This window comes from Rattus norvegicus, chromosome 3 (genome assembly GCF_021556685.1).
Source record: "Rattus norvegicus strain SHRSP/BbbUtx chromosome 3, alternate assembly SHRSP_T2T, whole genome shotgun sequence".
Taxonomy (NCBI): Eukaryota; Metazoa; Chordata; class Mammalia; order Rodentia; family Muridae; genus Rattus; species Rattus norvegicus.
In genome coordinates this window covers 122,210,323-122,236,306 of record NC_141536.1, presented here as the reverse complement: position 1 = coordinate 122,236,306, position 25,984 = coordinate 122,210,323, and the positions used below count along the sequence as shown (strand labels likewise).

General features: G+C 40.2%; 1 protein-coding gene across 2 annotated transcripts in view; it reads right to left on the bottom strand.

Annotated features, from left to right (window-relative positions):
- The window catches only part of Plcb1 (phospholipase C beta 1), a 712,575-nt gene that overhangs the window by 273,091 nt on the left and 413,500 nt on the right, over positions 1 to 25,984 (bottom strand). For both annotated transcript variants that reach the window (NM_001077641.2, XM_087648496.1), the window contains 1 exon segment: positions 8,458 to 8,595. In NM_001077641.2, the coding sequence (NP_001071109.1) occupies positions 8,458 to 8,595 (138 nt within the window).

The following is a 25,984-nucleotide window of genomic DNA, read 5'->3' as shown; positions in this document are numbered from 1 at the left end:
TAACTCTTCTTTCTCTTGTCTAGTCAAAGATACCTCTCAATACGTCTACTTATCTACATGAGTTCTTGGGTTTCTTGTATAAGAACACTCTCACCAGTATAAAAGATGGTATTATTTTTCGCACCTTAAAAGCACCTCGACATTGCTCTCTGCCTCAGGAACTTTCTCATGTCCCTGTTGTACATTACACCATGACTTCTCAAAAAGGAAACTGATTTGGATTTCTTGTTACATCCCAAATCCCCAATGTCACTCTGGTCAGGGATTTGAACCTGAGACTCCACCGAGGGTGCCCTAACAAGGTAGCAGTGACCTTGATGTCATTAGAGCCAGTTGTCAGTGGGAGCAACACTGATGTATTGGATTTCATTCACCCTTGAAATCCCTTTCCACCTGACTTCCGATGACTCACATTTCTGGTTTCTCCTTCAGCATCTTTAATTTCCAACTCTTATGTAATGATGGAGTGCTCATGACTCCAAGGTAGGCAATCTTCTCTATCTAGGGTCATTTCCCAATTGATCTTTTATCCAGTTTCATCGAGTCTCATGGTGATTTTAAATGCTATTAATTATCTAATATTAATAAATCTAATAAATATCTAATTTATTAGTTTGTATGTCCCATTTGTTGCTCAACCCTAGGCCTACATAATGATCCTCCCACTCAGCATCTCCGCATGGAGTTTTCATGATTTCAAATTGAACGTGATAAAACTTAACCTCTGGCATATACCCCAAGCTGAAATTTTATATTTTAGATTAAACTCCCCTATGTCAGTGAGGGATACTTCTAACTTTCTTGCCATTCAAGACAAAATACTAACAACATTTTTTGTTTCCTTTCTCCTTCAGATAACACAGTTCCAAAGTATCTGCTGTTGCCTCTTGCTTTAAATTCTGGAGACTCAGACTCCCTTTTATTTCCTCTGCAATTTCTTCTTTGCTCCAGTAAGTGCCAGTTCGCTTAGACCATTGCAGGAGTTTCTATTTGACTTGCGTTTCCCTATTGCTGTCATCTCCCTCTCCTGACCTCACCCATTACTGAAGAAGTACTAAGTCAGATCACATCTGTGCTAAGTTTAGAATTCCCTAATGGCTTCAAATTCACTCACAGTAAAAGCAGAGTCCTTCCTCGTAATGGCTTACTGTCATCCTTGTTGTCACTGTGTTATCTCTAGACACTCCAACCTTGATGGAGAACATTTATAATTTTTGTTTGCCTATTTGGAATATTCTATGTCCAAACATATTCCTGGATTATTTCTTCAGATGCTTCAAGTCTTTGCTGAGCAAACTCACAGATATTACAAGGATTAAGAGCCTTGGAGGACACTAAGGGCAAGGCTCTCCTCCATGGTTGATTTTGGACCTCAACCTACATTTAGTCACTTCCCATCTGATCTTTCATCAAGTTTCCTTAAGTTTCATGATGGTTTTAAATGCTATTAATTATCTTGTGCCTGGTAACACTAGAATGAGAAGTCCTTTATTAGGATTTAAAGAACTCTGTGAGAAGGCAGTAGGCAGTGTCTGGGCTTTCTTGAGGCCAGTAAGGCAAAGCAGCTTCTTCCTAGTTAAAATAGAATCCAAGTTCTATCTTTCAGCTTAAGTAGAGATCTGATATTCGAAGATACCTAAAACATTGCATACTAGGCTCTCCTCCCCTTAAGGCTTAACCCATCTGCGTCTGCCACTTGCCTGGTCAGGAGTTCACACTCTAAAAGAAGAGATTATCACTCTAACAAGGTAAAGAACTCATCTTTGTCAAAAGCCTCCCCAATGATGCAGACGAGACAGAGCTTCCACCACAGTCTTGTCTGCTTTTCTGAGACCGAATCCAGAAAATATATAACTTCTTTCTCTTTTAAAACGAATCTTCTGTTTTATGTATAAGGGTGTCTGTATTGATGACTGTGTATCACTTATGATGTGCCTGGTGTCTGAGGAGCCCAAACAGGGTGTTAGATCTCTTGGAACTAGAGTTATAGACGGTTGTAAACCACCACATGGGTGTTGGGAATTGAACCCAGGTCCTCTGCAAGAGCTGCCAGTGCTCTTATTTACCGAGCCATCTTCAGCCCCATCTCTTCCTTTGTTTGTTTCTTTTTCTTTTGGATATTGGCCACAAAACAAACAAACAAATAAAACCAAGAACACACATACACACAAAACTAAGCACACTTTTTCAGACACTCTGGGTTTGTTACCCATTCTCTAAAATCAAAATCCTACCACGCCCTCTATAGAGATGCTTTCTGACTCCATTGCAAATGGCATGACTATCTTTTCTTTTCGGCTTGAGGATTTACAGCTTGTGTACATTGGTAGGGTACTCTCTTCACACTTCTTTGGAAGGGATTGAGAGGAAGAGAGGAGGGGAAGAGGAAAAAAGGGGGGCAGAATTACGTGTGGGAAGAGACAGGGAGATGTACAGAGGGTCAGGAAATTAAGCAGAGAGGTGTAGCAATTGGAATGGGGAACTGGGGATAGCCAACAGAAAGTTCCAGATGCCAGAAAACAAGAGGCCCCCAGGACTTAACAGGGATGACATTAGCTGAAATACCCAACAATGGGGAAGGAGAACCTGTAGAGACCACATCCAGAGGTTAGGCATGGTCTCTGTTTGAGGGATGAGGCCCTCCTCACCCTTCTCAAAATTTTAACCCAGAATTGCTCCTGTCTAAAGGAAATACAGGGACAAAGAGAGAAGCAGAGACTGAAGAAAAGGCCATCCAGAAACTGCCCCACCTGTGGATCCATCCCATATGCAGCCACCAAACCCAGTCACTATTGCTGATGCAACAAGAGCTTGCTGACAGGAGCCTGGTATGGATGTCTCCCTTTAAATTATTTCTCATTAAGGAGTTTGAGATCCTAAAAAGGAAACCTGTTTCTTAGGCAATAGAGATGTCTGGTGTGACCAGTCTGTGTACTGTCCAATTCCTAACACTCTCAATTTCAACTAGACCTTTGTTGACCACAGCCTTCCCTTCCTTCCTGGTTGATTTTTTTTGATGATCTCTCCTTCACTAGAATTGTTCCATATGGCAAAATCATTGTTCTGTTTACTGCTTTATCCTTAGCAACCGGAACAGAGCTTATGACACTGTGCAGAGCTTAATACATCAAAGGGTGAATGATCCCAACATCTTCCCTTTATGCTTCCAAACCTTACATAAATTGTCAAGGGGCTTCCCATGTGTCGGGTGAGTATGGCTGAAATGTCAGATCTGTGGACTCCTTAAGTGTCTTCTTCCCTTTCCTGTGTTCCTTCCTGTGTTCCTTTGTGTGTGTCCCTAATTTCAGGACTTATTAATATGGATTTTCTTCCCTACAGTTAGCAAAAACAGCCTCATGCTGGAGATATATTTCATTTACAATAGTTTGTTTTCTCCAGCAACACAACAGCCCACCCTTGTCTCCTCAGCAACAGCTAAGCTGCTTGTTCTGCCTTTATTTAATTAATGGGTTGAATGTTGAGAGGTGACCTTGCAGAATACTGAGCAGTGCATAGTTTTACCCTACTTACATCATATTCTGTCCCCCTCGGTCTTTTAATTTTCCTTACATGCTCAAAGGTGGAGACTGGAGGCATCCAAAAGATTTTCCTTTGTGTTATTCTGTTTCTTCCCTCCTCTCATTCCCACCCCCTTCACAGCACATGGAGATACCTGGTTAAGAATGCAATCTGATTGGAGATACAAATAGGTCATTATTATGAGAAGTGTCATGCAAAGAGTCCATATTTCTTAGGTATCCCTAAGATTCTGAGCAATGTTTATAAGTTAGAGAGTATACAAGTATGCTTAAGAATGCAGACTTGGCTCTTATAAGTAAGCTGCTGGGCCGGCCCCATTGTGCTCAGAGGTCAAGACCTAAGAATCTATTCAGTGCAATGTTTGTCTTCCTTAATATGAATCTAGCCTGGAAAGCTGCCAATAGAAGTCCCCAAATCACATCCAGCTCATGGTTGTGATTGTTTGTCGAACATGATATGTGAAAACAACTGCTGTCTATATTTAACATTCTATCTGGACGCTCGAGCTCCTTTTCACCCAGAGGTCAGACCACACTAGAATACAAGGCCCAGATCTGCAGGATGCAAATCTCCTGGGAAACTGTTAGACATGCAAATACTCAGAGTCTATCCCAGAGTCACTGGGTGGGGCTGCGCACCCAGTCCTTCCGTACTCTGGCCACAATCAAGTTTTGTACCTACTTGTTCCCAGCGCCTGGGAGAAGTGGAGGAACAGCTAAACTGATTAGAATGTCTAGTGGAGATTGTTGGAGGGACTGACATCTTCTCCAATCATCTCTGCCGTATTTCTGTGCAGTGTGGTTATTAATACACATGATAAGGTCCTGCACACATTTAAGACTACAACCTGTATGCACCCTAGGCAGTCTCTGAGAAAGAGTGATTGTCCTTGTGGCTGAGGTTGTTGCAGGAGTTAACTGAGAATGAACAGGGATGGAGAGCTTCATAGCACCTCTTATTGGTAGGGAATCCCAAAGGAGGTTGGACCAAAATTTGGAGAACTAAAGGTTCTTCCAGACTACTAGAAAAAGCCATAGGGCAAGAGCATGTGCAGAGATGATGCTGAAGAGAACAATGGGGTGTGACAGCTGTGCTTGAGTAGCCTTCAAGTCCAAGGTCCACAGGAGGATAGAAGAGGTTAGAGCCAAGAAGACAGTAATGATGGTTAGTAGACGTTTGACTCTGAATGAGGCCAGTGATTGGCATTGTGTGGGTTTCCAAGGAAGATGTAGTCATGGTATGATGTTTAAAAGATATAGTGTGCTCCCTAAAGATATCTTGCCCAGATTTTTATATTCCTTTTCCTTTCCCTCAGATGATAAAGCAGCCACATTTACTATGGGTTTTGTTTACTCTCTTCAACCTTTGATTTCATTCACTTAGTGGATACCTCCAACCTTGCAGTAGATTGTACAAAGGAGTCAATGGAGTGAAAGTTAAGAGCCTAAAGGACCAAGACCTTCACCATCTCTCCTGAAACTCTGCAGAGTGGCCTGGCATCTCACGTGGGTGAGATAAGGTTCTGGAGTGTCAAGTGACAACAAACATACTTGGTCACTGGCCTTCTGGAGAGCAAGGATGTGTAGAGAATGGTATGACTTACATTCTTATTTCTCAGACACATTAATCCCCCAGAGGGAAGCTAATTGTTCGGGTGCAGGAAGGCTAGCAAGTCAGGCTGTGTCAGGAGGATATGACTGTTGTTTAACTGTAAGAGACACTGTTTTTAGTCCAACCACAAAGGGAAGTTGGAAGACAGTTTCCTTTGTGTGTCTGTTCTTTCTTAAGGAGTGAATTAAAAATCCAGTTACAGTGGCACACATCTTTAGCTCCAACACTTCTGAGGCTGAGACGGGATGAGTGCAAGTTTGAGGTCAGCCTGGGCTATACACAAAATTCAAGCTTTGAGGTCAGCCTGGCATACATAGTATAACCCTGTCTCAAAAATAAACGAACAAATAAGAAAACCACTAACTTCAGCAAGTTTGGAACTATTTTTATGCTAGTGTTTCAAAGGCACAGCTTTCTTCAGAGATTGGCCTTCTCTGACTGATTCATTAAGGAACAAGTTCCTCCTTCTGCTTTTACCTCCTCAGGCCTCCTGCTTTATTCTTCTGCACACTACTTTATCTGACATAAGGCATGTCTTGCTGTGAGTGAGCTGCTCATTTTTTTCTAGAACATCAGAAGAAATAGCCCGGTTCATCACCGAAGCCCTGATACTGTAATTGTGTCTGACACAGGAAAGACTCCCACCCTGTACATACATATTGAATAATGGCGTGAGCGGTTGTCTACTTGTAAACAAAGTCTTCTGCTAGAATTCAGTGTTCAGGGGACATTGGGTTTTACTGTGCATCCTACATCATGACCATTACGTCTCAAACCCTAGAACAAATAGCTGAGGTGCCTATTTACCTATCACAGTGGACTTGGACTTAGCCACCAGGTTCTCCCAGCATCCCTCAGTCCCTGTCTGGCTGTTACAGGGAATGGATGGCATGCCCTTCCCCTAGAGGCTCTTTGATACATAAACTAAACGTTTTGCTTACCTGCTCCTTTCTACCCTTTGCTCTCTTTCTTGACTCCTACACTTAGTTCCTGTCTTTCCCATCTCCTCAAGTGGCTGAGGGTCATGTCCACTCTGGACTCACTCAGATGGCTCTGCCTCTGGCTATGCTCTTCCTTTTATCTACAATAAACTTTCTCTTCCGCTATACATAGGAGTAGTCAAGTCTTTTTATATTTCTTTGTTTCATTTTTTCTTTTGTTTTTTTTTTTTCATTCAATGATACACCCTTTCCTTCAAGTCTAGCACTGCACAGGACACCTGAGATTATATATACAGAGTGATAAAGTGAGAAAATGTTAACAGCCAAAATAGATGCTTTTCAAGGAAAATGCATCTGAGAATTTAAATCTCTGGCCATGCAATTTCCCTGGGGGGCAGGCAATTCTATAATCATTTATACCCAGATAATGCAAAAATGTACTACATAAGTTCATCAATTATTCCAGGAGCTTTAAGTAACCAAAAGAATAACTTCTGTAGATACTATAATGATAGGGACAATGATGGGATTAGATATTAAAATCTAAGGAAAATTCGTGTGTGTGAACCACAGAGAGCAGGAAATTGAACATTTATAAAATAAAACTTTACAAAGGCTTAAAGCAACAGAACATATACAGATTGCTGTGCAACATAGTAGGTCTACATCAGTCTCACTAAAGACCTGCTTGCAAGTAACATTTATTGAACATCTTAATTAGAAACCTAATGGATATCAAGATTGATCTTGGGGATGTGCGTGTGTCCTGGAGAGAAATTCTTATGACGTCATACACATGTTTAGCATTTGTTTACCTGTAGACATCCATGGTCTGCTGACGGATTCAATACTGAGAAATGTGGTTAAACAACACAGTGAGTTAACAACAGGATTCTTAAATAGGAAGGAAGAGAAGGCACGTGTAATGCCAACAGGGCAGAGCTCTCCACACTCGTATCTCCAAGTGTAATTATATTTTGTTGTTACACAGAGAAAGCAGATTAGGATTTAACACACTTGGAAAATGTAGCTTCCAATACCCCAGAGTATTATAGTTGGTTGGCATTTTATTCATTCTGTTGTAAGAACCAAAGTTGATAATACGGAGATGGTCAGAACTATATCCCTGCCAAAAATCACTGACAGATGACAGAGAAGGCTAACACATTCCACTGTAACTCATACAATTGTCAGACCACCCCAATCCAGGCAATTATAGACCACAAGGTCCTGACCATACACCCTCACCGGGAGTGATCATGTAGCTGTGATCTTAATATGCATGCTCTATGAGGGCACTCAAAGGATATGTGGACCCCTAACTCTGCTTAGATTCATATCCTTAACTCTTGAAGGTAAAGGAAAGTTCTGTAAAACAAAGTACAAAATGGGTGGGAGTGGGAGCCCTTCCTTACAGTGTGTTCATTTCAATCCCTTCCGAATGCTCATTCTATCACAGGAGTCCCTATATCAGATACCTTACATATCAGGTATTTACATTACAATTCAGAAGAGTAGGAAAATTATAGTTATGAGGTACAACAAAATAATTGTATGGTTGGGGTTCACTGCACCTTGGGAAACTGTATTAAAGGGTCACAACATTAGGGAGCTGGAGAACCAGTGCTCTAAAGGAAATATCAGCATCAAGAATTTTCAGCTTCTTGTCTGATAGTTTTCTATACTCTCGCTCATTCTGTGTACATCTGGAAGGCCCATTTTTTAAACTAGAATAGTTAAAATAGCCTTTCCAGTCTATAGCTAAATAATTACTTACTGTTTAAAATTTAAAGTGTATATTTTATTTCACATACTAACTACAGAACTACTACATGACTGCTGGCAATCTGTGTGGTGTGGAGGGGAAATAGGCTTAGACTGTGTTGATGTCGAGCACCCTCAGGAGAAAGTCGGACATGAAAATGGAGTTGGAAATGGTACCGACGCCAAAGTGATCAGGAAGAATGCTCAGCAGGTGAAATGAAATGTGGTTTTACATTTAGCTCAGTGGTAGAGCGCTTGCCTAGCAAGCGCAAGGCCCTGGGTTCGGTCCTCAGCTCCGAAAAAAAAAAAAAGAAAAAAAGAAAAAGAGAGAAAAAAGAAATATGGTTTTACCTACATTCTGTTGTTCAAAGGAATTTTATCTAATGCCCTATGTTTCATGAAAACAATCTCTGTTATTGAACATAGATGTTACTATTGAAAGCTGTTTTAAATACACGAACGCTTGACAGTTAAATTATTTTCAGATGACAGTTTAACCCAAACTAAATATTAAACAAATCAAAAATCTTCTATATGTATTGAACAATATCACCAGAAATCAGATGAAGATGACAGCTTTCGGGGGCCCCACCTACCATACCTTGGCCACTTCCTCTTGAAAAGCCACAAGATTCAGGTGGGAGATATTCACCAGGTCTGGCCCATACACCACAGTTATCATGCGCTGTTCCAAGTGTCCGATGTTCCCAACATCCAGAAGTTCACGTAACTTGGGGTCCTGAGTAAGAAATGTTAAAAAGAGTAGAAGATAAGGAAAGATTCGAACATGGTAGCACAGCTTTAAATGGATTAGAACGAGACGTGCCTTTTCCAGGGGAAGGTTGTATGAATGTTAGTGTTCCACTCTTCAGTGACTGGAGAGGTCAGAGCTCGGGGGCTGGGGGGTGCTTCTAGTCAAGACCTGTGGTTTTCAGTGACGTGCTCTTCCTACCATATGGCTACTCTGCCGCACATTCTTATGTGTCAGGATTCTTCTTCTATTCCCTCTAGTCATCTAATGAGCTATACATTGAAATGAAAAAATCTTATCTTTTTCCTCCTTTCACGGACATGTTAAAACAAACGAACAAACAAACAAGGAAGCAAACAAACATAAGAAGTTCTTATGGAATAAAAATGCTCATGCCTGCTGTAGTCTAAACAATTAAAGACACTAGAAGCGTATGCACTGGTACCATTGGTAAATGGTGCAAAGTTAAGGGAGGGAATGGGGTCTTACTGGAGTCTTCTGATCTTTGAGGGGATCCCCAAGAAGGCAATATTGAGCCCTAGACCTCTCTGCTTCCTCTCCTTTAGCTCTTCCAGGCCATGGGGTGAATGGGTTTGTTACGTCTGCTTTTGTGAGGTGTGCTGTTCACCCACTAGATGGGCAAGAACAGTTGGTCTTCCCAGTCAGAGACAGAAACCCTATGAGCTGAGATAAGCCCATTGTCATTATTGTAAGCTGATTGGCTCCAAGGATTTGTTATGATCACAGGAAACTACCTGGAGCAGAAACATGGCCAAGGTTCTTGCTCTGACCTTTCCTCCACAGAATACAGATATAAAAAGGCGAAAAGGCAGGGTGTTAGCATGAGTTTTACATATGATGGTTCAGGCTCCTCACTCAGCATGTTCTGGGATTTGGGCATAGCGGATGCCTGTCATATTTTCTGAACAACCTACATTCTTTGGGAACACTCTGAGTAACAGTCCCATGGAAATATAGTTATTTTGTTTTTGCCTTTTTTTTCTGGGAAAAGGAAGCTTCCAAACTCACAGAACTCAAAATAAAACTGAAAATAGGGCTTAGTCAACTTGGCTGCATTTATTTTCCTCCCACAGGACAGGCCCTGTAGGACTTTTCAGTCCATGCAGAAAATTAGCATCAAATCAATCACTTAGCAAATTTGTTGCCAGCTTCTGAGCAAGGTCCAGAGTGGAATTTGTATTTATTTAGTGAAACGCCAGGCCAACAGGGCCTGATTACTGAGGCTGGTTATTCTTGCCTCCTTGTGTGGATTTTTATAAACCCTTGCAAAGAAAAAAAAAGAATTAAAAATAAAAAAAAAACAGCAAAAGAAAATAAGCAAACCTTTCCAGCTAAGTCATTCACTCAGTATCATTAATTTTCCCTTCACTTAATAAAACTTTCTCTTGTGTGGCTGCAGGAAAAGGTGCACTTTCAGGCAAGCTATGGAGAAATAAACCTTGCCCAGTAGAGGTGAAGATTCAATTCCACTGATAAGGCAAGATCTTATGAGGCCAAATGAAGCCTCCTGGAAAGATGTGCAGTTTCCCTCAGAGAATCACTTCTGAAACCCACAAAAAGAGAGTTATAAACTCAAACAAAGTTGGAGATTCCAGCACTGTAGAATCAAAAGAAGATGAAAAGGGAATCAGCAGGCATGTGATGTGTCACTGAAACAGGGGAACTTGAGGCATGTAGAGGCTCTCCAAAGGATGTGCTTAAATGATGCTCAAAGGGTTTCCAGGATTCTATCTGCTATGAAAATATTATTACAAGATAGAGTCAGCAAGAATTTATACAGAACATGGCATCTTTGTATGATTACTACTAATGGCTGGTGACACATATACATTAAAAATTCCTTGGCCTTTATATAATCAGAGTTGGTGTCTGGGCTTAGGTTGAGAAAGCAGGCTGCTGAAAGGGAATTGATGATGAAACCTGAGTATTGGTGAGTCAATGGGAACTGTTCATCTTCAAATGATTTTTGAATATGAACTAGAAAAACAACTGGGTTGGAGATATATTTCATCAATAGAAATTCTAATAGTTTAAAATTATGTAGTTTATGATACAAAATGAGAAATGACTTAAAATATCTAACAAGAAAGTTGTTTTCTAATATCCATTTTTTTGTTTGTTTTAGAGTGTGATATTTTACACTTGATCTTAGCCAAAAGGCCGAGAAGCGATGAGTGTGATATTTTAAACTGTATTTTACCTCTCTTCAATATTGGTCCTTTTAATCTCCTCTGTACTAATACTATAACTTCTCGAGTGTGGAACATTTCTCAGCATAGCCACCTGTGAGACATGTGCTGATAAAGACACATCTCTTCAAGTACCACAGGCTATCTCCAGCAGCTTTAGACCATCAGACTGTGCAAAGGAAAAACCCAGAAACACCACCTTCACCAGCTTCACAGAGGAGAACCCCGAAGAGGCAAAAAATTCAGTGAACACAGAGGTCTAAACTTTTGGGAAAATTAGTGGTTAATTTCTAAAAGCAAACATGCAAAATCAAAATTGTAACAAGGTCAAAGCCCTGTAAATAGTTGGTCTGCAAATTACTCTGTGCCCTAAGGCTTTTCTCCCAAGCAACTCTATATGAGTCGCAAAATTCTTGATAGTTTTTCAGAGGAGACTCAACTGCCCAGGTTCTGGAGCACTTCAACATGTCAATATATAGACTAGAACTGCTTTTAAGAATAAACTATCGCTAAACTTTGCAAAGACTCTAGTTTTTCCAAGAGGCTTAATATAACAGAGAAAACTAAAAGCTGAAGTGAGCTTTGAATCTTGCATTGCTCAGCTTCAAGCCTTACTTTCCACAGAGAATATTCTTTCTGTGTCTTTACAGTTGGAGCTAATCAGAGTGTCCATGAACCCTGGAGGTTTTCACTCAACCCCTGGGTTTCCTCTCATCCTGTAAGAGTTAGGAAGCAGAAGTGGTCTGGCTAAATGAGTCCATTTTCTCTCAATCATCAGGACTCATGATTAAATTACTCCATGTTCATTCTAAAAAGAGGAGAGTTTTATTCTGGGTGAGATCAGTTAGTTACTACCATTCCTTGGTAACAGGCTCCTGAGCAAAGTAAAAACTTGTCTACACTCAAGAAGGTGAACTCAAGTATGCCACAATTAAGTAACTATATAATTCAGAACATCGGAGACAAATGAAAAATAAAACATAAGTTGGTTTTGTTTGTTTTGTTTTTATGAACACTAAATGATGGTGCTGGAGAGATGGCTCAGGGTTAAGAGCAGTGGCTGCTCTTCCAGAGGACCTAGGTTCAATTTCCAGCATCCCCATGGCAGCTTAAAACTGTCTGTAATTCCAGTTCCAGGGGATCTGGCATGCTCACACAGACATACATGCAAGCAAAAACACCAATGTGTTTAAAATAAAAATAAATAAATCATTAAAAAATAATAAAAGCCGATTTAGAGCTTTACTAGCTAGTCCGATGTTTAAGGAAAAGTTATTTTATTTGTATGCCAGGATTTCAGGTACAGAAACTGTCCGATGCAGAGAAACCCACTGTACCCGTTTGTTTACCACCATGAAATATGTCTTTATCAGATTCTAGGCTTATTCAAAACTTTTTATATGGAGACAATTCTAGTCTCAGAACTTAATTCAGTGTTCTCAATCTGGATTATGGTTATCCATCACTCATGAAAAAAGTTAGAAATGTTAAAGTCTTTTGATACTCAGTGTGATAACTGTAAATAAACACATTCCTTGATATGCTTAAATGAGATTGGTATAAAAATCATGTGGATGGTTCAAATAGAAGAAAAACTAACCATCATATACAATCACCTTCCAAAAGTGATGTTTATGGATATGACTGCCTTGTCTGCAGGCATGTATGTGCACTCGGGGCATGCTCGGTGCCCTCAAAGATCACAAGAGTGAATCAGATCTCCCGAACCTAGAGTTACAGATAGTTATGACTGAGCATGTAGGTGATGGGAATTAAACCTGTTCTCTGCAAGAGCAGCAAGGATTCTTAATCTTTGCCAGCAGAACTGCTATAGAATATCATGAAACCCATAGGCTGGAGGGGCACGAGTGTGCACACAGTGGGTAATAAGGAATTCTGGGTTACTTCATGCTTGAGCGCCCTATAGAAAGGGTGAAATGCATCACCTTCTCCCTCAACCTGCAGGGAATCAAGTCTACTTGGTAATTTCCCATATTCATATGGTTTGGTTAAAGCATAGACCAGTATTTCTTGGAGTTTGCTTATCTCTCTGACTGGTAAGGTTTTTGTTTGACTGTTTCTTGTTTGGTTTCGTCTTATTGGTCATGTTTTGTCTTTCATCTCCATTTTATTTAACTATTTTGTAGAAACACCTGTCTTCTTTCATGGTGCTCCGTCACAGTTGTATATTGCCAAGGAAGCTTCTAGAACATGAGAATACACTCGAACGGAGGACTGACAATTCTTTAGAAATAAGTGTTCTTTTTGTTTTGAAATCAACCTGCCCACATATACGTACACTAACACTGTACTGACCCCATTGTCACTGGACTTGGTTTATTGAACTTACAACAGCAGACTGGGTCTAGACCCAGAAAAGTACTTGTAGGGGTTTCCTATGAGGACATCTGTCTCAGTCAAACAGGAGCTGCAGCTCTAGTCAACAGTTAGTCAGACCGTGGATGTCCAGCAGCAAAGGGCAGCTTTTACTGAAAAACACCTACAGTTCTTCCTAGTTCCTTCATGCAAATGAGAGGTCTAAACTGCAACACAATGTTCCTTCTTGACTGGCCAATGCCTAAATGGGCTTGGTGGCTCATACTGTAATCCTAACTACAATAGAAGCTGAAACAGGAGGATCAAGAGTTCAATTCGGTCCCCAGCTCCGAAAAAAAAAAAAAAGAGTTCAAATGTGCATGGGTAAGTCAAAGAGACCCTGGTTTTATTTTTTTAAGACTGTTTGTATGTTCATGGCCTATCTATTGTCTAGTATTCAGAAAGCTTTAGATTTGAATCCCCAGTACCAAAGTGGCAGGCTGGTTGGCAAGGCTGAGTCAGAGGAGTTGGTGATCGAAGTCTGCAAGCCTGTTCAGTGTCTGGCCCTGCTGGTCAGTGTCTGATCTCAATTGTAGGCAATTCCTCATCATCTCTGACTCATACAGTCAGGTAAGTCTTTGGAAGGGTGACCTTTGTCTCCATCTGCTACTGATGTTTTCACAGATATGTTTTTGACTCTAGGGCAGCATGGAAAGCCAGAATTCCTGTTTAGGGTCTTGTGTGGATTTCCTGTGAAAGTGGCAATTGGCTCTGATCCCTTGGGACCTTATCTGAACTTTTCAATGGTTTCAGTCTGTCACCCAGTGGGGGAGGCATCAGATTCTGTACTCAGTCTGCTGGGCACTTGGCTCTACTATTTAAAGCTTCGTGGACTTTTGTTAACAACCCTATGCCTCAGTTTTCTCGCCTGTGAATTGGGGCTGATAGCAATTGTCACAGTGAACACATGAGCCAACAAGAAAGCAGCTGAGGAGAAGAAAATCATAGCTTGAAAATAAAAACCAGAATGTTCCCCCCACGGAATAACCGAACCTCATAACAACCAGAACATTCTGCTGTCGGACTTTTCCACGTATTCCTTACCATTTGTATTTAGGCTTGTGTGGATCATGTATAAGGGGACAACTGTATTTTAAAATCATGCATTTGGATTCAGTATTTCTCTTAATTTGCTCTCTCTTGTGGGAAGCATTTTGTAGAGAGCTAAAAGACAAACCATTTCTAGAACTTCTCAATTATCAGCTCCTTCGTTCAACTGCTTTCAAAAATAAAGCAACATGGTTTCAGAGTTTCCACATAGTTCCCACACGATGTAGATACTAAGGACAATTCTTGCTATGTACAACGTTACCACAGTGAGTACACATGCGCTCATGTACCTCAGGCATGAGTGTGCACATGTGCAAGTGACATGATTTCTATCATGAAACATAGTCAATAAACGTTAGCTACCATTTATCTTTTTTTCCTCATTAAGACTAAATGCTTTTAGGAGCTAAGAGAGAGGTTTTTTCTATTGATTCACTACAAATAACTGAAGGAGTATGGATTAGGTGAGGATTTGTCTGTGAGTGTCTGAGAAGATGTGCATATTGGCTGAAGCTTCTAAACATGTATTTGAAAATTAAATGTATTTTGACTTTCCTTTTTTTCCTTAGTTTTACTTACATCTTTCTTTCTATCACCCCAGGTATACATAACTTAACCATCTCTGACAATACATAGAGAGCAATATGATGTTATTCCTTTAGAATCTTAGGGATATAAAACTCTTCACAGTTCAGTCTTGATGAGACTTGACAGCTACTTTCACAAGGAATAACTACCAACACCAAAATAAGCCCTGGCTTCACTATGCCTTTTTATGTGTGTGCTTTTCAGTGGTTCTAAGAAGCTATCTTCAACATTCCTTATAGCTATTCATCAAAGCACACTATGCATGAAGACCAGAGTTGCAATCTCTAAGACCTCCAATTTCAACAAGGAGAAGAAAAAAAAAAAAAAACATCTGGAGAGTTCTGTGATTGGGTCTATTCAATGAGACCCGAGGGCTAATGATGTCTCCCTGCTGTAAGGCCATCGCCAGCTTTCTCAGCACCATTCTGCACAGGGAACAGGAAAAGAGTTTAAGGAGCATGAAGCACTCTTAATTTGATTCAGATATGACCCAATACAGTACAGATCCCAGGACCTTATTAGGCAGGTGAGGTCTGTCCATTTTCCTCGTTACTGTAACTAATGATCTGCCTGTGCTGGGGTTTTCATATCTTCACTGTGTTTATACGGGTTCGTCTCTTTTTTCCCCTCTTCCTATCTCAGGCACCTTTTCTCTCCATCACCAAGAATTTTGCCAGAATATCTTGCTAATCGGTTGCAAAGCGGGAAGCCAAATGTTCTATGTCTTCCTGTGAAGATGACATTCAAGGCCCGGTCTGGTGTATTTTGAAATGAGACATGTTATCTGCTTTTGTATCCAGAGAATTCTAATCACCCTGTTTGTCAATGATTGCCTGAAAAGTGTCATTGCTTGACTTATTTGTTGGTTTATCAAATATAAGCTCTAGAGTTAAACCTTGACATGCACTACCTTGGGCATACCTTAGATGGCATCTGCGCCCCTTTTGTTTCAATCACTTCAGCTCAATGCCCTTATATGGGATGCAGTTTAGGACCAATAGAGTTTACAAGACTGAGAGAGGTTCACAGTTTGACTCCACTCTGGTGTTTCTGTAGTATTGCTGGGTAATTTCAACAATTAAGTGCAAAATTGAATTGTACTGGGCAGGGAATGAAAGCCTTCCCGTGGTTTGCCAGCAACTGCTTAACAATAGACTCTCAGAAACCCAAATCAAGCAAAACACCAAATATTCAAAACACAAAATTCAAACAAGCCAACAAGTTAAGATCCTACACAGCTCTAGGGTAACACTTAGTGATGCCTGTGAGATAAAGAAGCAATCTTGAGCTAACCAATGACATGGCTAAATTAAAGATATTACTCTTTGAGTCATTAGTCATCAGCCTATTGTCCCATGCTATTCAACTGTACATCTGTAAGAGGGACAACACACCCCAAGATGACAGACAATCATAATAGTATTTAATAAAATAATTTAAAAGTTATATATCTTGACTATTTATTAGAGGTATTATTTTAAATATAATTTATTTGGTTGCAAGTTTATATTATTCCATTTCTAATAACACCTGAGGTTAACAATCAGAGGACTTTGCAACCATCTAACAATTGCCTACTGTTAACTAGTATAAGCTGGCTCCAACACTTCAGTTCTTGAAATCAGAGGCAGCCCGCAAAAGCTAAGGAAGAGAAACTCTATGTTATTGAGACCATGGATTGGCCTGGATTTGAAAACCCTACCTTGAATGTTGCCCATTTCTCTGTTTGCCTAATGAAGACTGCCTGAGACTGACTTCTTGTCACAGATTGCTGCTGCATGCCCTGACCTCTGTAAGAGGACCCCAGTGAGCACTCCCCAGAATGGTTCCCTTGGGCAGATCCAGCTCTTTGGGCTCCATCCCCGTAGACTTAGAACTAATCTAATGTAAAAGGGAATTAGAGTGCCTTGATCCAAAGTAGAATTGCCACTTCCTCCCCATGAAGGAATGTGTTCCTCTAGGGAGCTTCTCCCGTGCCCCAATGCAGCACAGTCAGCACTCATTCACCGAACAAAGCTTTATCAAGCCTCTGCTGTTCACCAGACATTGCGTTAGCTGGTGGAGCTCTATTAATGAATAAAACCAGATAGCTTTGCCTTGGTCGTACTTACGATCTAGTGAGTCGATGAATATTTAAAAATAAAACAACAAAAACAAACCCTTTAGATTTAAGCACTCAGAGGAAAAGGCAGGAAGGTGGCTACTTTGAGACCAGCTTGGGGTATGTATGGAGGATCAATCCTCAAAAACCAGAAAACAGCTAAAAAGACAAAACAAAAACCAAAGAGTCTCATAGCTAAATATAAGAGAGTGTACTTCAGGGGTTGGGAATTTAGCTCAGTGGTAGAGCACTTGCCTAGCAAGTGCAAGGCCCTGGGTTCGGTCCTCAGCTCCAAGAGAGAGAGAGAGAGAGAAAGAGAGAGAGAGACAGAGAGAGAGAGAGAGAGAGAGAGAGAGAGAGAGAGAGAGAGAGAGAGAGAGAGAGAGAGAGAGAACTTTAGGTGTCTAACAATGGTAATGAAATAGAGGGGAATCTGGCAAGTGATAGTTTTCTTTCTTTCTTCTTTCTTCTTTCTTTCTTTCTTTCTTTCTTTCCTTCCTTCCTTCTTTCCTTCTTTCCTTCTTCCTCTCTCTCTCTCTCTCTCTCTCTCTCTCTCTCTCTCCTTCCCTCCCTCCCTCTTTCTTTTTCTCTTCTTTCTTTTGAGACAGAGTTACATATATAGCCTTGACTTGCCTGAAACTCACTATGTAGACCAGGATAGCCCAGAACTCACTGAGATCCACCTGCCCTTGCCTCCTGAGTTCTGGAATTAAAGATATGTCTCACCAAGCCCAGACTCCCTAGAAGCATTTTGATTCATTGAATTTTGTTAACAAATAAAGTAGTTGTAGTCAGAAACATTGAAGACTATGGGCAGAAATCATATGCCAATCATTCTTCCCTGTGATTAGAGGAAGAATATCAAGTTTGAAAATATTAAAAGTAGGGGGAAAGGTTGGATAAAGTAAAGCAGGAGAGATAAATTGAGTGCCACAGTGTGACAGAGATAGGGTTTACTCTTATGAAAGCATTCTAAGATAAACACCACTGAATAGTTAGAAGCTGGGGAAAACTAGGTTATCATTTCTTAGAATGTTGGTTCAGACTGAAAGGGGAATGTGTGTATAATATTTACCTTTCTACCTTATATTTTGGTGTTTTGAAACAGGTCATCCCTATGGAGCTTGGGCTGGTCTGTATTTTTTTATGTAGCCCAGACTGGCCTTGAACCGTTAACCTCTGACTCTTGAATTTTGGAAGTATAGTCACATACCATCATAGCTATCTCCTGTGTGGCATTGTAATAGTGCACACTAGTGGCTTAGACCAGGTGTACGGCGGTCTAGATGGAAAGGTTTGAGACCTACATAAAACAAATCAGCATGACTTGACATTGGCATTGGTACTGGTGTGGAAAAGATGGGCATACCTGAAGTACTGAGTTTCTAAACTGCCCAACCAAGATGTTGGTGATGTTCTTAGGAGTGACAGTGATGCCAGAAGGAATCCTGAGTTCAAACTTTGAAACTCTAAGCCTGAAGAGTTTGAGAGCTACATTCAGGACATAAGTCCAGTTGGAAAATACTACAAAGCCCCCCTTTTCAGTCTGATAAACAGGATTCTAAACACAGGAAAAGATGCCTACAGAGCAAAACTGTTACATAGATTTGTTATATCATTTTCTGTTTTATGGGTTTCAGGCCATTCTATTTTCACCTCACACCTCCTTCCCTTGATTCTTCAGCTAAAACCATTTTATATTTATCAAAATATGACTTCTTGAGAAAGCCTAACGAAGTATGACCATGTAAAGAATAGCGTCTAATGAATTCAAAGAGAGGTGACACATTTTGGCTAAGTCTCCACAGAAGATAGATGTCAAAGGTTTTTGTGCATTGTGTTCAGCAGCAAACAGAGATTTCCGAAACAAGGTACTTTATGACAAACACTGATTTCTAAAGCTATTGTGTTTTGTGTGGGTGGTTTTGCATAGTGATGGAGAACTACAAAAGCACCTTCTAAATATAATACATCAGATTCTTCTATACTTATAACAAAAGAACTATAAATCACTGGCTTCTGAATTAGATAGTTTCAGATCCAGCATTTTGCCAATTTCTTTAAAATTCTGTGTAATACACCGACACACGTGAAATGAAAATAATTCAAGTGCATAAGATGGGATTGTATGGCATGTAGCTTTAAAAAGTTATACTTCTGAAGGATTTTAAGCTATAATGTACATTGTACAAGCAAAATTAATAGAGGTTTGCCAGGTGAGAAAGCTTTGAGAATTCTAGGGTACAAGGCAGGCAGGGAATCTGAAAAGGTGATGTGTTTTGGTCAATCAGTAATTACGTCAGAGTTAATGGATCCATTGTATGCAGAATGCCTTCTAAACAGGTTATGGCTATTGTCTCTGTGGTATATAAGTCAATGTGTAGCCAAGTCTTCTGGTCAGAGGTCCTGGATATCCACTAGGACCATAAGAGACAAGAGGACTTAGGACCTAGGTACAAAGGCCAGTAGAATGTGAAACCTGAAAGTTTTAAAGGAATCCTTTAAGAGGAAGAAATTAGCTGTCATGTCTCACAACCTTGCCCATCCAGTGAAGAGCCAAGACAAGGCCTTGAGATCTACCTTTTTCTAAACTCATTTTGGTAGTTTATATGTATTTGTTATTAGTTTTTGTGTGTTTGTGTGTGCATACACATAATGTGTGTGTGTGTGTGTGTGTGTGTGTGTGTGTGTGTGTACGTGAGTGCATACACATACATTCTACAGTGTGCAGGTGGAGATGAGAGAACAGCTCTACAGAGCAGGCTCTCCACATCTACCAATACCTGGGTTCCAAGGCTCAATCTTGGGTTGCTAGACTTCTGCCAGCAAGTGACTTTAGTTGACAAGCTACCTTACTGGTCCTACTTTTGTGTTTTACATCACAGAATTTCAAGAAAAATTTGAATGTTCATTGAAGTGCCCTTCAGTATAAGAACTGACTCACAAGTGAATTCTGGAGCTCTACAAACACCACAGGTGCACTCCCCGAACCTGCTACGTCTGTACTCTTCTTCATTCATTCAATAAAGTATGTCTTCCCTGCCTGCTGGCTCTAAGGATCTGCTAAGAGAAACAAAGGCACGGCCTCTAAGGTGTAAGTGCTTCTTGACCACACAGCAGCTGAGTAAGTGTGATGATGGGTGTTAAAAAGGTGAAGAAGTAAAGCTGACGTGTTTTCAACAGAAAGAGCTTCAGATGAGAGCACGGCTTAGGAGTCAAACAGTGCCAAGAGGGTGACTTGGAGATACCACTGCAGCGCAACCAGAGTGCCCACAGTCACTGACATACCTGTCTACTCCGGCCATGGAACTCCATAAAATATAATGCTAAAAAAAATCTTTCTTGTCATCATTACCAACTCTCCTGGTAATTCTAGGACTCATGGTTTTAGAATTAAGAAACTCCAATTTACATTGGTTTAATTGAGATGGGGCCTTATATAATTCCAAGATGGTAATGGACTCTATATGTAGCCAAGGCTGGCCTTGACCTCCTGAATCATTTTGTCTCTATTTTCCCAGTGCTGGGATAACAAGCATGCACTAGCATGCTGGGCTTCACACACTTCCTTCCTTCCTTTCTCTCTTTCTTTCTCTTTCTTCCTTTTTTCTTCCTTCCTTTCTTTCTTTCTTTCTTTGTCAATTAAGGTGAAATAGAGGGTTTTACCATTTAAAAATAATTATCTACTTTAACTAGCCAACTTCATGTGTTTAAATGCTATCGCTGTAATTGGGATCTAGAATGCACCCCAATGGCCCATGTCTCTACAATGTGCCCCTTAGAACATTGTGTTTGGAGTGGTGGACTCTTTAAGAGGTGGAGCCTAGAAAAAGGAAGTTAAGTCACTCAGAAAATGCCTTTGAAAGAAATTTGGGATCCTGTCCCTATCTCTCTAGTCTTCCTGAGAGCTTTTAGATATATATCACACCCCTCTCTTCTGTCCATAGCCCCAAATTATCAGTCTTGCAAGCCATAAAGAACATCTTCTGATGCTGTGTAAACTGGGTACCTCAAGTATTTCTTTGTGATAGAATGCTAAAGTAGTAGTGGGAAACTTTCTAAGTTTTGTTAAAGATATTAATTTATTTTAAAGTTTAAACTTCCAATAATACCTATGCTTAATATTATGAATACAATAGTATTTATTTCTTGTATTTGATAAGTAAGAGTTACACAAAATGGCACCTAATGCTGCCATTTTAGGTCTCAGGTGCATGCTTTGGAATCTTCAAAAACATAAGGGTTTCTACATTAGAGTGGAAACTTACATGCAGACTGAGCCTCATGCACAAAGGTATATAGGTGCCAATATCTCTCCTATTCTTGTTTCGATCTTGCCTTTCATAAATAGTAATAATGATAAGTAAAAGTAAAATTACCAACTACTTCAGTAGCTACAATGATTCTTTTCTTTTCTTTTTCTCCAGACAATTTTTTTCATTAGGTATATTTTTTTACTTACATTTAAAATGCTATTCCCTTTCCCAGTTTCCTGTCCATAAGCCCCATCCCCTCCCCCCATATGAGTGTTCCCCACCCCATTCCATCCCCCTTAGGCCCCCCGACATTCCCCTGCACTGAGGGTCCAACCTTGGCAGGACCAAGGGCTTCCCCTTCCTCTGGTTCCCCAACAAGTCTATTCTCTGCTACATATGCAGCTGGAGCCCTGGATCAGTCCATGTGTAGTCTTTGGGTAGTGGTTTAGTCCCTGGAAGCTCTGGTTGGTTGGCATTGTTGTTCTTATGGGGTTGCAAGCCCCTTCAGCTCTTTCAATACTTCCTCTAATCCCCCAAAGGGGGTTCTGTTCTCAGTTCAGTGGTTTGCTGCTAGCATGGACCTCTGTATTGGACATGCTCTGGATGTTGTCTCTTAGGAGAGATCTATATCCCGTTCCTTTCAGTATGCGTTTTTTAGCTTCATCAATCTTATCTAGTTTTGGTGGCTGTATATATAGGGGCCACATGGGCCACACGATGATTTTCTAGGAAGCTTAGAAAGAAAGCATGACACACTTCTTAGATCTTTAGCTTACCCTTGATTTCAGGCTTTCTTTCATTAAAAATTAAAATTAAAATGAATTTACTTAAGATAAACTTCATAATAAAGTTGAATTCTACCTACCTTCTTCACACTGTATTAAAAAAATTAACTCACAATATTAGACTTTAGGCAACTCTGTAAATAAAAATCTTTGAGGCCTTGAATTAGACATCCATTTTTTGTCACAATCTGAGTTAGAGCATTGACAACCGAGTAGTAAATTGAATTTCCTTAGTTGTCAACATAGTAAACTGGCAAGATAATCGAGTAGTAAACCATGTCTAGAGTGTAAGATTCTCCAGGTTTAAAAACAAAAAACAAAAACAACAACCAACCAACCAGAAATAGAGAAATGCATTGCAGAGCAATGGCTCTCTATCAAGAAACAGAAAATCCACAAAATGGGAGGAAGCACTTGTCCACTGTGTCTGTGAAGAGGCCTGTCTCATACAATGCTGGTGGGAATGTAAAGCGGTTTTGGCATGGCCCTTGGAAGAGTGGGGAATTCCTCAATATGGTAAAGTCGTTATCCACATGATCTAGCAATTTCATTCCTAGGCATAAGTCTACAAGAAATAGATGTGTGTTATGTGCTAACAACAACAATTTTTCCATAAAATGCAGCAATAGGGCTCTTTATGACAATCAGTCAAAGGTTGCAGCAGCCAGACATGATGCTTTACCCTTCTTAGTCTAGTGCATCACCCAGAATTTGAAGCTAACCTGGACTACAGGGCCTGCATGGAGTAAACAATCTTGTCTTCAGTGCAAATAAGGAAATTAAAGGTGAAATAATCCAAGTGTCCATCCACTGATAAATTGTAACCAAAATTCAGTATAAATATGAAATGGCATATTAATGTCAATCAAAGCAATGAAACACTGATACATGCTACCCTGGAGAAAGCATGAAAACATCAGACTCTGTAAAGGAAACCAAACATGTAAGAACAAACGTGGTAGTATGATCCCATTTACATGAAATTTCTACAATTGTCTTGTACTGGCTGGTTTTGTGTCAACTTGTCATAAGCTGGAAGTTATCACAGAGGAGTCTCAATTGAGACCCAGCTATAAGGCATTTTCTCAACTTGTGATCAAGGGGGGAGGACCCAGCCCATTTTGGGTGGTGTCATTTCTGGGTTGGTGGTCTTGGGTTCTATAAGAGAGTAAGCTAAACAAGCCAGGGGAAGCAAGCCAGTAAGTAACATCCCTCCATGGCCTCTGTATCAGCTCCTGCTTCCTGACCTGCTTGAGTTCTAGTCCTGACTTCCTCTGGTGATAACAGCAACATGGACGTGTAAGCTGACTAAACACTTTCCTCCACAATTTGCTTCTTGGTCAAGATCTTTGTGCTGGAATAGAAACCCTAAGACAAGTTTAATCTTTCTTTAAAGGATGTCTCTTATAGGCTGACCTCAACTTTATCATGTAACCAAGAATAGACTTAAATCTATGATCCTCCTGCCTCTCCCTTCCAAGTGCTTGGATTACCAGCATGTACCATGATTACCAGCTTAAAATTGTAATTCTAAAGACTGGAAATTAAATAGTTGCTATGGAGAAAAGAAGATGGCTACTTTTGAATGTGGAGTTTCATTTTAGAGTCACAAAAATATTCTGCAACTAGCGATGATGGTATAAATGTGTATCAAAATACTGACTATACTAAAACCATTGAATCACACACTCTTCGAAGGTGAATTTCCTACTGTTTTGATAAATGTCAGTACTCAGAAATCTATGCACCCTGACAGAGTTGCTTCAGAATATGTTCAGGAACCCCGGGACCTTGAAAAGATGGGATTTTCTTGGCCTAATGACAGTGTTGAATTGAAGGGAGAGATGGCAAGAGTGGAGGCCACCAGGTGTGATGAAACTATCATTTGTAACCAACACAGCTGTCATGATGACTTTTAATTCCCAAGTCTCTATAGCTGTAAGATACGGTGTCGATTTCATCCCATAGTGGACTAATCTCCACACTTTCTGTCTCCTTCCTATTTCCTTCCTCACAAATGAAAAATCTCGAGCCCAGTCTATGGCATGCTTGCTACGTGGATTGCTAAAATACAAACCCCAGAAAGCAAGCTCACACCTAGTAGATAGCATTGGCTTTACTATGCTCGTCTACTTGTTATGGGGATGAACGCAAGGGTTCAGAGGGAGGACAAATGTTGGGGGAAAACCGTACTTTCAGTTCAGTACCCTATAATTAATTTCAGTAGGAAATGCTTTAAAGGAAATGCATTTCACTTCTCCATATATTAAAAAAAATGAAAGATACTGTGAGGTTTAATTCAGAAGCAGAACATCAATGAGTCTATATTGATATATCTCAAAACACTTTTAGGACTAATAGTACCAAATTATATAGGCCTGGAGATTAATTATTGAAGTCCTCCAGTTATGGTAAAATACGTATTGATGCTAGTCAAATACTAGAAACTGCAATTAAAACCAAGCTTTGTTTGGAACCCACATAATTATTGCTAATATTTTTATTTTTGTATTCTTGTAAGTTTGTTTATTCAGAAAATATTTGAGCTGCTGCCTTGGGCATGTGGCTAGGCCAATGGACTCACATTTGTTTTGTTTTGTTGTTGTTGTTTTATAAAATGAATTTGTGAAACTGTTTATGAAATGCTTTAGTGTCTGTTTTGTAAGATTTATTTATTTTATTATATATGAGTACACTGTTTCTGTCTTCAGACACACCAGAAGAGGGCATCAGATCCCACAACAGATGGTTGTGAGCTACCATGTGGTTGCTGAGAATTGAACTCAGGATCTCTGGGAGAGCAGTCAGTGCTCTTAACCACTGAGCCATCTCTCCAGCCCCAGGCATTAGTATTTTGGGGAAGATACTCTACAAGTATACGTAAAATTATTTAACCACTTGGAAATATTTTCTGACTCCTGGTTAACAAATGTCACCAGACAATAATGCCAAATTCAGGTTAACAATGGAGGTTCCTATTATAAAGGGAGTTTTGAGCTGGAGCGAATTCACTTTCTGGGCATTTCTAAGTGAAGAGAACAATTTTATGTCAGGGGGTGGAGCTCAAATGTTTATAGAATCCCCAAGCTCTTTCTCATTTTTCTTAAGTTTATATGTGATATTAGGTCCCAGACTATGAGGATATAAAACTGTGAGTTAAGTATACAAATTAAACACCACACGCCTCTGTGTACATTAAATATGTCATCACAGAATTACCTCTGAGGGATGACACATGCACTGAAGAGCACAGAGTGCATTTGTCTGACACATCACAGATCATAGTCACTCATGGGGTAGGATGTATCCAATTGAGGAATAACAGTGTCACATATGTGTGCTATATGATGTGTTAACATGTGCATACAAACTGCACGCCTGCTATATAACGTATGCATTGCCTCATATACTCCCCATTTTTGTAGTCATTTTAATGTATAGACATGATATTTGACCCAAACTTCGGAAACTGTGAGCCCAAAATAAATAAAATAAGTAAATAAATAAAATCATCTCTCCATTTAAGATGAGGCTGTATTTTGTGTTGGTGGTTGTTTTGTTCACACTGTGATTATTCTGCCGCATTTCAGGGACCACAAAACTGACTAACACCAGCGAGCAGAGGGAATTATTGTTCCAGAGGTCGTTGCAATTGCTAATCCAGAGCCCATGCTGAGAATCACTTAGGTTTCAATGTACACACAGCTGGGTTGACAAGCCCTGACTGTCTTGGGCTCCATCATTGGCAAGGAAAGGGCAGTGGCCTGAGGACTCCACTGAACGTGCTAAACCCCACCAGCTGGAGATTACCTACAAGACTGTGTGAACTTCATCCCAGAGCCTCCCTTCAGGCAAAGAGCAAATGTTAACCTGACTTTGGAACAGAGCCACTTTGAAAACCTTAAACATGGGGCTTAGCCATAGATTTATAGGGATGCATAGGAAAGGGAGCCATTTGGTTCCTGAACTATTTGTGATGCCTGGGTCGGGGTTTGGTGAGTTGAGTCAATG